This window comes from Telmatherina bonti, assembly GCF_933228915.1.
Source record: "Telmatherina bonti genome assembly, chromosome: 11".
NCBI classification, from domain to species: domain Eukaryota; kingdom Metazoa; phylum Chordata; class Actinopteri; order Atheriniformes; family Telmatherinidae; genus Telmatherina; species Telmatherina bonti.
Window position 1 is genome coordinate 31,077,041 of NC_136629.1, and position 14,194 is coordinate 31,091,234.

At 38.2% G+C, this 14,194-nt stretch overlaps 1 protein-coding gene across 1 annotated transcript in view; it reads right to left on the minus strand.

The window, feature by feature from the left end:
• Positions 1–8,361: 8,361 nt before the first annotated feature.
• The window catches only part of LOC306762377 (ryanodine receptor 2-like), a gene marked incomplete at both ends in the record, with an annotated part of 78,355 nt that continues 72,522 nt past the window's right edge, over positions 8,362–14,194 (minus strand). Inside the window, 6 exons of the mRNA XM_079248820.1 lie at positions 8,362–8,457; positions 9,464–9,515; positions 10,770–10,870; positions 12,425–12,489; positions 12,737–12,893; positions 13,877–14,011. Of these exons, the coding sequence (XP_079104946.1) occupies positions 8,362–8,457; positions 9,464–9,515; positions 10,770–10,870; positions 12,425–12,489; positions 12,737–12,893; positions 13,877–14,011 (606 nt within the window). The remainder of the gene's footprint in view (positions 8,458–9,463; positions 9,516–10,769; positions 10,871–12,424; positions 12,490–12,736; positions 12,894–13,876; positions 14,012–14,194) is intronic.

Consider the following 14,194-nt stretch of genomic DNA (forward strand, 5'->3'; position numbering starts at 1 on the left):
ACTAACAAACCTAAAACCTGAGTTATTGAAAAGGACATAATTCCAGTTGGCTGGAAAATGGGTCAATTCATCAAATGCTTGATCTCACCTTCGAGTGAGCCAATTTGCTACTTTCAATTATTAAAAGGAGCACCTGTCTCCTTTCAAATTTCAGTGGCTCAGATCACTGTGCGAACAGCCCTGCAGAGACTAAATCTACACTGTCTGCAGATCGGAGAGCAAAGCCACTGAAATAAAATAAGATGGTGCGGTGCAGCATTCAAAGCACAGTGATGCAAGCGGACCACATCCACTGGGACATACACTCATCTTCCTCCATCCTTTCTCCCGACTAAACCGCCAGAGTAATTGGCTTTCTCTTGGCATGGAATTGTCCAATCTAAATGGTAATTTGGACGTCTTGGTTATAATCCTTGTTTACTGGAAAACAGTTACCCAGTATGTGTGTGTGTGGGAAGAGGGGAGTTCTAACAATAGGCCACAGGTCTGTTAAACTCCCCTCAGGATGTCCATGTCAGAGTCAGGTTAGCAGCGCTTCATGTGACGAACAACACATCGTCTAAAGGGCAGCAGCTGTAATACCAGAGAGGATGTATAACATGTTTTTTACTCTCCATTAAAGCCCTCCCTGTTCAGAGGCTGTGCTTTTTACCTGTGATCCACAAGTGCTTTGCTTTCATTCCACACTCAAATGTGGATGTTTGGAAATCTCTGAAGTGATCACAAGCATATTTCCATTTTATTACTGCTGATGGATGTGATTTGTCCATGGTGCCTACTTGCCTTTCACCAAACAGAGTCCACCTTAAATGCAATGGAGAGTATAAAAAAAAAAACAGGTAAAGTTAAAAGGATATTTCTCTCCAGATATTTAGTTTTATATGCAATCAAATTAAATAAATCAGAATGTGGTTTTTTGCAAGTCTCCATATTTTAAGCAAAAAAAAAAAAAAAAGTATTCACAACAAAAGATATAAAAGACATCCATAGAAAATAGAAAACATTTAACAAATTAGGTTAATTAGAAACAAGTCAGTGACTTGATTACATTTAATTAATAAATAAATAAGCACCAAAGATCTTTACTAAACTAAATGTGGGTGGAGGTTCAGAAACTGTTTCACCTGACAGGATGTAAAACACCGTTTATGAAATCTGATATTTTACATAGTATCCAAAGTTTGTTGGGAATCAAGACTGCAATTGTAAAGCAGATTGAAGGATATTTTAAAATGTATTGACGGTATCCAAAAGATCAGTTCCCAGTCAAGCCATCTGCTTTGCTGTTATCACTTCTGGTCAAACATATGTGGAGTGTCCAACGGCATTTTTAATCTTTCATTTTGGAATGACAACAGAGGATGGAGAAAGTAGGTAAAAGGAAGGAGCATGATTTCGAGGCCCATTAATGCAATATCTTCCACTGCTGTAGCTTGGTTTTACGGTCAATTTAAGAACTAATTCTTAAAGTAAATGGCAGTTTAGTAATGCCTCAAAGCATGAGGAGAGGGATTAATGGAGCAGTGTTTAAGCACTGGGGGAAATAACTTATCACATAAAAAAAGGGTTGGCGCAGGTACTTAATCTGCTTCAATCACCAGAGAATTTCATGGTGACAGTTCATGTAAAAAGGAAGTCAGCTTTTACCCGGTTTAATTTAAGGGATTAATGTTTTGTTTTTGTTTTACCTTTTTTTTATTACACCTAATAAAAAAAAAGCCACTCCTGAACAAAGTGTGTTAGTCTTTTAAAGATGCTCAGTGCTTACATATCCAAACAAACTTTATTTATATAATGGACTTATGGAAGCTTGGCTTGCAGAAAGCTGCCTGATGATCTAATCAAAAAACTCAGAGTGTATCAACATGCACCACTGGACTGTTGTGATGCATTTTTAATGCAGTGGTTGTCTGTTTTAGCGTAGCTTTAAATATTGAACGCATTGAATTGATTCTGTTCGTAACTTTTATGGACAGAACTTCTAGGCGCAGCTGAGGTGTTGAGGGGATCCGGTTTGGTGGCCTCAGGATTGGGTCGATGCTTTTTGCGGATGACGTTGTCCTGTTGGCTTCATCTGGTCAGGATCTCCAGTTCTCACTTGAGCAAATTGCAGCCAAGTGTGAGCAGCTGGGATGAGAACCAGCACCTCCAAATCTGAGACCATGGTCCTCAGCCAGAATAGGGTGGATTTCCCTCTCCGGGTCAGGAGTGAGGTCCTGCCTCAAGTGGAGGAGTTTAAATATCTCGGGGTCTTGTTTATGAGTGAGGGAAGGATGGAGCGTGAGATCGACAGACGGATCGGTGCGGCGTCTGCAGTAACGAGGACTCTGCACCGATCTGTCGTGGTGAAGAAGGAGCTGAGCCAGAAGGCGAAGCTCTAAATTTACCAGTCGATCTACGTTCCTACCCTCACCTATGGTCATGAGCTATGGGTCGTGACGTAAAGAACGAGATCTCGTATACAGGCGGCTGAAATGAGTTTCCTCCACAAGGTGCTCTCCCTTAGAGATAGGGTGAGGAGCTCGGTCATCCGAGAGGGGCTCAGAGTAGAGCCACTGCTCCTCTGCATCGAGAGGAACCAGTTGAGGTGGCTCGGGCATCTGGTCAGGATGCCTCCTGGACGCCTCCCTGGTGAGGTGTTCCAGGCACATCAATCTGGGAGGAGACCCCGGGGAAGACCCAGGACACGCTGGAGGGATTTTATCTCTCGGCTGGCCTGGGAACACCTTGGGATCCCCCACACAGAGTTGGCAAATGTGGCTGGTGAGAGGGAAGTCTGGGCTTCCCTGCTTAGGCTGCTGCGAACCGACCCCCGGATAAAGCGGTAGGAAATGGATGGACGGATTGTAAGCCTTTTCTAAAAGATATAAGTTGCGAATAGGAAATTCTGGCAACAATAACACAATAAAGTCAGAACAAGCTGCTCACTGTCATTCATTATGTGTCATTAAGGAAAAATGTAAGTAAATATTCTTGTAAATGTTTTATTAGTCAATACTGGATTGACCTACCCGACTTGGGCCTCTTTAAATCCATACAACTTCCTGAAAAACGACACTGTTGCATGACCTGTGTCTCCTGAAGAAGCCCTCATATACTACCCAAGCAGGCAGGCATCAAGGGATTTCCTGACGGGTCAGTGAAAAGGAACTGAACTAAGAAAATGACTTTAGGAAGAGAGTCTGGGGATGACAGCATGAATGAGATACTATTGCCAGTTGTATGTCAGACACCATTTGTTTTGAAAGGACACATTTTAGAGTTTTCTGTGTAAAAATCTCAATTTGATCCAGAAATCAGAGGCAGTAAGAAAAAAGTGAGTCATTTTCATTGATTTCTGATTTGGATTAAATCTTCATGAAATGCTGTATTCGGGTACTGAGACATTACAAACGGCTGAGGCAAACGTCACAATTATTCAGCCACATGCCTCCATATCACTTTACAGTGCTGTTCATATATGAATAGCTAGCTGATGCCTGATGGCCTAAAGACATCTGGCCATGAATAATTCCTGGATTCCTTATTATTGGATATATACACACACACACACACACACACACACACACACACACACACACACACACACACACTCACTACCTGACCACAATGTTTCATATTAAACCTGAGGGCTATGCATGGTGCATCCACACAACTGATTTTCAATCGCAGAATATGAAACATGGCTCAATCTTCGGACACTGCATATATTTTACTATTCTGTCAGAAGGTCTGATAAGTTTAGTGTGAATTATTTAAGCCCCCAGTAGAGCCACTGGGTTTGAATAGTGATGCAGAATATCACAAACAGTAAAAAGCAGCTTTATGTTGAGCATATGGAAACATTCATACGAGTTGGCTCATTTTATGGACTTCAGTTTTTAAGCTACAAACCATGTTAACAGATAAACCTGTAAATGAGGCAATTATGGATATAACAATAACTATTATCCTCAACCATTTTGTTTTAAGTTCATGCTGCGAGTAAGATGATCAGCATGAAGTTATAACTCAAAATGAAAATTCAAGCATGTGAGCATGAGTAATATTCAATCATTTATAGCAAGAATGATTTGTGTTTAGTACTGCTGAGGCAAAGCCGTGCCAACTATGTGTGTTATGTGTTGACTCACACAAGACATTGAGTTTCAGTTGAGCTCCTTGCACAGGCCCTGTGCTTATTCTGAAAAGGGCAAGAATAGTTTTAACACTACAATGCACAACCTTTAACATAGCTTCACATAAATGTAAGCCTATGCACCTGCTTTATTTGCAGTTTCTTTTAACAATACTGCTGGTGATGCGAGGGCTGCTTACTTCTCAAATCTGATTTAGAAAAGCCAAGGGATTCCTAAGGTGCTATTTAACACCATTAGCAATACAGTTACTCCTCCTCCTCCTGCTGTCCTTATTTCTTCAAATGAGGATTGTGAAAAGTCCTGGTACTTTGCTTTTTTTAAAATAAAAAAGTCAAAATAGTGATACGTTCTGTCTCCCTCAGCTGTTTTACTGTTTTCTCCAAGTCCTGCTGGGCCTGTGATTTTAGATCATCATGCGCTCACACTTGTCAGCTCATCCCTGATATTGGGTCAAGTCCCTTTGAAATATTAGCTAAAAACACATGATTTTTGTGTTTTATATTTATCTTGAAACCTGATCTTAACAACCTATCTTAATCTTAAATGACGCATATGTGGGGGTTTTGTGAAGCACTACACATCTTTATATACCAACCTGTGAAATTCAGTGTAAACTGCAAGCTTTCATTTGCTTTTATCCTGTGCAAATACACGTAAGGTGAGAGAAGGACATCATTAAAATTTAAAAAGAAAAAATATATAAAATGTGTCGTTCATTCCTTTCCACTATTGATGAAAATAGTGCGCTTATAACCACGGGCACGTTTTGTGTCATTTACTTAATAACAAGCTGATTGATGTTTTTGTTAAAGTCCACCATCTAAATTCTTTTGAATTTAAAAATTTTAAATAAGTTTTTTTTTTTTTTTTTTTTTAAAGAATGTGGGATTTGTTGTTTTATTTTCTTCTCTACTGTATTTAAAAACCATGACCCAAATGCACGGACACAAAAAGTGATTTTTGTCCAAGCGACAAAGAACTCATGAAGCTATTGGTCTGGCTCCTGGTCTGGATGGATCCCCAAAATATTATTTTCCCGCAGCTGTATTACACCAGATGTTTATTATGTTTCGTTTTTATTAGTATTTGTATACCTGCATCAAGGAAGTGCTCCCTTTTTGAAGGCATAAACTTGCTTCTGTTCTGTTGTGCTATAAAAATTGTAAGTAGTTTATGATGGTGGTGTGTTTTGTTACCCTTTCTCAGAACATACAGTCACCCAACTTTTCTGTTTTCAAAGACTGGATTTCCTTTCAGTTTGTACTTCATGTCCACATGGTGTGATATTTCGTCTCAGACTAAGTTACGTGTTTAATATGTTTGGACAAAGTAAGAGTTGGAAAGTTGACACTAATGGCAGTGGTAGTGCAGCTAATCAATAGTAAAGAGTATGGTCGTGTTTGTCATACATTGCTCATATTTTTGCAGGCAACACAGATGAGGTCATCCTTTCTGAGAAACAAACACAGCTCAGCTGCAATTCCAGTTATGTTTCAAGGGAAACCCAAAGCTCATGTTCATAATTATTTTCTAGACGTCAGGGACCTGAGCTTTGTCACGTAGTACTACTTTATCACTGTGTCCACACAGCGAGCCGACAGTGGAAATTCCAGTACTGAGTTATGCTCCACGACCTAAACTACATCCAACTTTCTGGCTTTGGCAAAGCTAAACCACATGTGGAAATATCATGAAGACTTGGAGAAGTCTGGCAGCTACAAATGAACATCCATCTTAATCAAAATTTCTCATGATCAGCACATGTTGTGATTATGCTCCGAACAGTATGTGTGTTTAATTTGGGCTATTTTAGAGACGCAAGGTCATGTTATTCAGGTACACTGTGTTCTATCAAACCAACCACTGGCAGGTTACTTCCGAAACTAAACCATGTTTGTCTACCAATTATTTGTCACAGAAGAACTTAAATGAGTGATGGGATATTTGTGGGTTCAATATTATGAAGCACTTCCACCTCTCGTCTGAGGTTGGAATGGCTCATAATCAGCTATGTTGTTTCCGTAGCTTAGGTTCACAAAGCTGAACTCTTTATACTGATGCACAAAGTGTTGAAAATGCTCCTACTCAAAGACAATATTTTCAATTTGTCTTTTTTTGTTACACAATAACATCTCCATGTAGTCTCCGCAAAAACATGACTACTGTGGGCCTAAAAGAAAAAAAAACAAAAAAAAAAAAACGTAAAACTCTAAGCCACCAAAGAAAACAAAAAATACTGTAATTACTATCATTTTTATCCATTTCAATCATTCACCATGACAAAAATATGTTTACAGAAAGCCATTAACACATGTTTCAATTTCTATGAAAGGTATTTTATAGGTTGTATGAAACAGGGTTTCAGAAACATTAAGTAACAAGGTGTATCATTTAGCAATGTATTTATTAGCTTACTAATGTTTTGGCTACAGCTTTAGATGATCTTAAACTGAATAAATATTGTTACAGTAAAATAAAAGTAAACAACAAATAACTGAAAGAACAAAAAAACTTGAGATTGAGTCACACAATAAAATGCAGACCCAACAAGTAGGAAACGTGCAATGTGGGAAGCTGACAAACAGCAACAGCAGGACTTGAACTAAAAGAACAGAAGTCATGATGTCAGTTTATTTTAAGGCACATTTGCTTTTGTGTTCATATATTTAAGTCTAAGCATGTAAAAAGAAACATAAAAAACCAATAATTAACTTGTTGGTAGGGATGTAGCTGATAATCAAACCAAAAATCAGAAAATGCATGAGATGCTGTTTGCTTTGTGGGGACTGAGTGCTTACAAGTGCAACAGTCAGATGGGACACCATAAGATCTGGACTGGTAAAGAACAACACGAGTTAATGAAACTTCAAACAGTTCAAAAGCAACTTTTGTTACAGAAAAAGCAGGAACACCGAGCTGGTCAGTTTTATGAGAATGTTGGAAATGTATGATAGCAAATGGCTGCCATTATTGTCAAGGCATCAATTTAATCTTTGTGGTTGCTAACACACACACACACACACACACACACACACACACATACACAAAAGAGATAATTGTTTTGATATTATGTTGTAAAAGCCAGCCCATACATGACCCAGGCAATACATCTTAAACAGCTTCTTAAATTCTTACATTTTTACTTTTCTAATCATAGAAATCACAGGAAACTAAACACAAAGATTTCTGACTCGGGTTACAACTAACGTTCCCACAACACCTTGCTTGCATCTCATCTTTAAAAAAACAAACATTAATCCAAACAATCCAAGCTCAAACTGAGCAGCAAAGGGCAGAGAATTGACATTATTCTAACCAGTCGTAAGCTATAAACATGACATATCTGGAAGTTTAATTTAGTTGAATCAGTGTTTCAGACATGCATAATGAGAACAATGTCTGCAGGCCGCCCGCCTACAGACGTCATCCTGCCATTAAACTCAATGTGTTCCAGCAGTTTAACAAAACTTTACCATGCTGTTTTAGTAAATGGGTTGCACACGAGAAATCCCCAAAGTCGTTGTGGGCCATCAGAGAGTGCTGTCAAATTCATCATTAGGCTCAAACATCTATTTCCATGACGGATGTTATGACCTGAGCAATGGGATATCCACGAGAAAGCTGCTGGGAAAGTGATAATGAGGCAGAAAAAAAGAAGAAGATGAGGAGTGAACAGAGAGGAGAAAGAAGGGAGGCGAGGGGGCCGACGTATGCACAGGAGGAATCCTAAAGACATAAGCACAACCAAGAAGGAAGAATTGAGAAAGACAGCCGTGTGGAATTGCTAAATGCCATGAGAGTGTTTTTTTCTTGATGTCATGCATGAGGGGAAGTTGTGATTAGAAAAAACCAATCAACTCATTTAGGGGAAAAAAAAAACCAACTTGCTAGCAAAACGCTGTGAATCTGAATTTGGATTTCAAGCTTTTGAGTCTAAGATTCTGTTGTACAAAACAACGCTGCTACTTTATTCTAAATACCCACACAAAATCTCCATATCACTTTACAGTGAAAACAATAACAAGTAGTTATCAACCTTTTGTCACTTAGTAGGTTGGTTAGAAATATTAAAGTTCAAAGGAAAAAAAAAGTGTCTAAAATTTAATATCAGAATAGTATAAACACAAATTTAAGGTAATTTAGTGAATCTAAAGGCAACAATCAAGGCAGCTTCTGTGTAATAACATTATCAAAGCAGGCTTTTGACCTCCCCGCTTTCCTTTCATCCCAGTTGATCCTCATATTGCTTACGGAAACAGTCTCCCACAGGAAAGAATTCCCAGCAACGCTCCTGGTACATTTTCCACACGTAGGACTCCTAGCAGAGTCAACAGAGCAGTCATTTATCTTGTAGCAAGTGTATACATTCATTTAAGTTGAGCTCACTGGATCAGTAAAACAACAGTCGAGACAGTCAACAGAAAATAAAACCGAACTTAAAAGTTCCATTTTTTTCTGTCTAGCATGCCAGAGAAACATTTTACACATTCCACCAAGCAGCTCCGCTTTGAACTGAGAGAATTAAACCATTGAAAGAAAACACACAATATATCTAGGAATAATTCCCAATACCCAGTTCAATTTGGAAATACCACCCAGATGTTCCAATTGTTTCAGGCAGATATAAAAAAAAAATCTATTTTCTTCCTTTGATCAATTGTGCAGCATCGTATTGAAGATGCAGCCTGTGCCGAAATGTAAATCACAAAGTGAGAAAAGAAACAAACTTGTTTGAATTAAACAAGTTCTTATCTGGTGCGACGCACACCCCTTTCATCAACAAACAGCCTGAGACGAGTAAAAAAGAGAAAATGCACCTCTTAAAAGGCACTGAAGCAGTTTTTTACTGCTTCAGTGCTGCTGCAAGACACTCGTCTTGGCTCAGCGCAACAAGTCATGCTCAATTTGTCAAAAAGAAAAGATAGAAGAAGTTAGTTTTTTTTTTATGTAGAAGTTAAACACAACAGTAGTTGCTGAGTATAAAGTACAAACTAATCATGAGGGGTATGTCTGGCATGCACACTATCATGAAATGTGTATGCCTGGGGTCAAATGGCTTTTGAGAGATGGTGTGAATGCTAATCTTGTCTCACTTGAAAAGGTTACACTACAGCTATTATTATTATTATTATTATTATTATGAAAAATGCTAGAATTAATAGGTCACCAAGACATGGGGGAAGTGTTGCGGATGCATATATTAAGAGCAGGGGATCTTTCAGTTACAGTCAGATTGTTTAGGTGTGTTTCAAGTGCCCACTGCATACTGGCTCTGACTGGATCATGCAGTGTAACAGAAGAAATAGTTATCATAGTTAACATACCTGCCCGGTGTGCTCAGTTTCATCCTTGTTAATAAGATACATAAAAAAAAATCTGCAAGGACACAGAAGAGGGAATCGTGTAGCAAGTTAAAATCCTCCCATTCATACTTGGTATTAACATGAAGTTATAAAACATTTGTGCACAAATTCGCAGCACTAAATTAGCTCCTGGGATTGTGAAACATGAATTCAGTTGTGCATTTCCCACAAAAATACAGCAGCAGATAACAGCTGCGTTTTGACAAGTTGATTAAATATTCATTTTAATGCTGGCAAATATTAAATGACTGACAAGAAGCAAGGGATAATGAAAATTACTTTTCATTCTGTTTATCAAAACATGAATACTGATGATTCAGAAAGCAGACCTTTATCAAGTGTACCAAAAATGTCAGCTGAAGCACCGCCACACATAAATAAAAATGAGCACGGGAAAGTCAGTCAGTCAGAGAATGAAAACACATCCTGTAGGATTCACAGTAATTAGGCACAGTTCGTTCTTGTCCATGAAGAAGAAACTGAGGACATTAAAATACGATTTACTGCAGTAATTCTATTCTGCATTTCTTCATTTTTGCCGGTGCTTCGTCTCATTTTGCTCATTTGGTTTTCTTTTTTCAGTCTCCTTTTTTCCATGTGCCCTGTTTTTGGGTTTATTTTTGTAAAGTGTAATAAAAAACACTGAAGCTTTTTTTTTTTCCAAAACAAAGCATAGAGAAAGAGTTCATCAGTTACATCCCGTTCACTCTATCTGCTCATCTCTATATTTGTAAGGTGGAGAAATGTCTTGAAACTTTTTAAGAAAGTGGAAAAATGCAGGATGTCTTGCTTCTCTTCTGCCTACACTATGTCATTTCAAACTCATGATAAAATGATGGTAATTTTAGACACACACTAGTGAAAAATTATTGATGTCTAAAGAAAAATCTGTTCAATCCGTTTTATAATAAGCAAATTCAGAAGCTTTAGTTACGATAAATAAACACTGTCTACAAACCTTTACTTCAACACCTGGTTTCAAGATTAGTAAATTAGACACTGTTTTTTAAGTTTGACAGAAGTTTTAATAAAGATTGGCATTTAAACAAACAACATAAAAAACACAGTTGAAGGCCTGGCAGTGATTTTTAACATTCTTATTTTGGTTTCTCCACAAAGGTTTAAAAATGATGAAGTATGCAGAATATTTAGTCGGCTTTCAAAGACAAATTTTCACATATAAAGAAGCATTTGAACTATTTGTGCTTTATTTCGTTGCAGTGATGGCAAACCAATGCAAAGAAGGACTGAGTGTGAATCAACTCACAGATAGTTGGCCAAGTTGTGCTCCTGCAGAGTGTGAGTCTCAAAGCCATGAGGAATGGTATCAAAGTACTCACTTCCTATTCCACATATAAAACATTTGGTCTGCAGAGGGAAGATGTGAGACATCATGATTCATGAAAACGATACATACGAATGAAACAGAAAACATCAAAAAAGAAAATCTCAATCCAAACCTCAAGACCAGAGACCTCTTGTTTCACATCATTGTGTGATTCTAATGTAGTATTTAGTTTTCAAACACACACACACAAATGTTTTTTGTTTTTTGGTATTTTCATCTCTTTTTCCTAACGCTCCTGCCACTTTACAGCATTGTTTCTGCAACACTGTGTTGATACAAAACAAACTGCAGTCTAAATTAGCCTTACTTGTATTTTCATGCATGTACAATGGTGGAAAATAAGCATTGGTAAAATGTTTGTTTTGGGTTTAATGTAATATATGTGTCAGGTCACTTGAATTTAGAGAGACGAATTATGGGAGGGTGGAAGGAGCAGCTGAAACCCATTTATCATTTCTGAGTGCAGCAGAGCATAATGGTGCTGAAATTTCACATCTGGAAAATAGATGTAAAATCTGTGGGACTGTCATTGTCAGACTGAGAAACAGATTATATAAACTACATGAAAGCACATATGAATAACTTGTGCAATAAAAAACAAAACTATGCCTTATGTTAAAATACTACAGTGTTACTGGCAACCGTCTGTTCTGTTTAGCCCTCAGCAGTCTGTAAAACACTTTGGTCTTGCTTAAATTCCTTTTGAATGTGTGCAGCCCAGTGAACCATAGCGCTCTGCTATTTTTCATTCATCCCTGTTTTCTCTGTGAATGTAGAACAGGGGATGCTGACGTTTAAGTGTTAGCCAAATGTCAAAAACTAGAATAAATATGCATCGAATGACATCACACAATTATTCCTTATGCTTCGAGTTCAGCTAACCACTGTCAAACCATCTCCACTGCATATTTTCCTTTGATTACTTCCTTGTCTCTCCTGCAGTTATTTTGGTCGCTTGCTTGTTTGTTCCTACGACAAACTGCACCTGAGTGTGGGTTCAACTGAGCTTGTGGTTTCTACAAAGTTTGATCCAGAAGGGTTGTATGTACTGTGGCTGCTTGGTCCATTGGCTTCATCAAAACAAAACTTGGAACACGACTTTAGTTTAACAACTGCCAGCCATGCAACATGGCTGGCTTATAAGAAGAAAGACGAAAACAAGACAACTAAGAATGTCGGTATCCAAATTATAGTAAGACTTAGACACTGAAATATAGCAACAAATAACCAGTTAACAGAGAAGGATGAATAGATTTTCTGTAGCACAAGATCCTACAACCTGCACTGATTTAATCCACAACATGCACGGGTATCTCAAGCTCACTAGTCACTTACTATAAATAAAACGTAAACATTAAATTGGCATGGTTAGAGTTTATGAATGTCTGACCTCATGTGATTGGCAGTGTGACACATCAGGGGATCATTTAGTTACAGGGTTTTATCCTTCAGTTGTACCAAAAGTTGCACAACCTTTATAGCAAACTCAAGACACTAAAATTTGGGTTATAAAGAAAATATTTGCTTGTTAGAGGTAAGAGTATTTGGTAACAGAAAATGTCAATTTATCTTACCTCCATATCCTCTTTAACCTGTTCTTGTTGGTCTCGAAGTTCTCCAAAGGCATCAATTATCAAGCCTGAAAAAAAGCCAACGTGTGTTTGTGCAACATGTTCATGGCTGGGCTTGCGTGCGTGTGACAGGTGTCAATAAAACTTAAGGCTTCAGCAGAATAAACAGATAGGTGGCCCATTTTAAAAACTCATGAAAAAATTCATGAAATATGTTTCAAACTTTATAAACAAGCTCTATTTGTGTGCTCTGGTGTGAATGTATATGTGCATGTCTTCAAGCTCAACTGAACAAAAACAAAGTCATGCACTCACCTTGGATGATGGCAAGAAGGATGACAATAACAAAGAAGAAAAACGTGATGTCAAAGACCATTCGCTCAACCTCAAACTCATCTCCAGCGGGATCCTCAATCTCGTCACCGATACCACCGCCTGCTCGCACCCCCACATACATGTGGAACATGTAACACTAAGAAAGAGACATGTTAACAGTTAGAGCCAACTTTTAATTCACTTTTGGATTAACCAATCTCTTCCTCAAAATTATAACCCATAAAACATTTTCTCTGAGGTCATGTTGGTGTTTTTCACATTAGACCGGAAAGGTCAACTCCAGTCCTCGAGAGCCGCAGTCCTGCAAGTGTTGGGAGTTTCCCTGCTGCAACACACCTGACACACATCCGACTTAATCAGCAGATTTGTGCAGAGTTTGATGTCAAGGTCTGCAGCTCTCGAGGACTGGAGTTAAACACCCGTGCCTCAGAAAGTTTCCCTGCCATGAGATGAATTAACATCCAACTTTATAAGCAAAGACTGCACTTTGCTTCAGATTACTGAGGATGATGGAAATATGATTACAAAAAGACATAAAACATTAAATTTAAAATTAGAACACAGCTTTTTAGTATTCATGTTTTTAAGTGCACTGTCGAAAACTGTTCCTGTTTATGTGAAAGAGATTTTAAAATGAGTACTGCGTGTAGTTAATGATCCAGGATAAACACAGATGCAGTGAATGTGACTGAGAACTGAATGTAAATCCCCATGTTTCTAATAGAAGCATTTCTTTTATTTAAGTTGTCATTATATATGTGCCTGCACATGTGAGTGACAGTGGAGTCTAAATAAGAATAGAGGAGGCAGTCAGGTCTTAGAATTGTGAATGTGCAAACAAAGAACTATTCCAATGCTTCATCATCTGTCTTTTATCCACCTATCCATCATCTTCTGAAAGGGGACAGGAAAGACAAAGACAAGAGGCTGTTTTCACTTTAAAATTGGGGATCACCATCTAAATCCTTCTTTACTATTCTTAATCTGGTGTCAGACACCGAAGTTAGTAGCAGTGTTTGAGTTGGAAAGACAAACACTGGGAGATCATGTGGAAAGATGGATATAGATAAAAGTGAGTGTGATTGTGTGTGTGTTTGTCAGCCTCCACATTTAACTCACAGTGAGCATGTCATTGCACTTCATGTCTTGCGTGTCCTTGTCATCGCTCTTGTTGTAAAACTTCCTGAAGAAATTGAAGGCTACAACTGTGTAGAGATACACCACAACTGCCAGAAGACCCACAGTTAGGACCAACTGACACACACACACACACACACACACACACACACACACACACAAAATAAAAATAAAAAAAAGATGAGTTTAGATGTAGTACTTTAAATAAAGCTGCAGCTTTAAGTAAACATTGCATGCCCCCTAATGCTGGGCTTACACCAGAAGACTCTTGGAAAACCATCAGCTCACTCTGGATAGTTA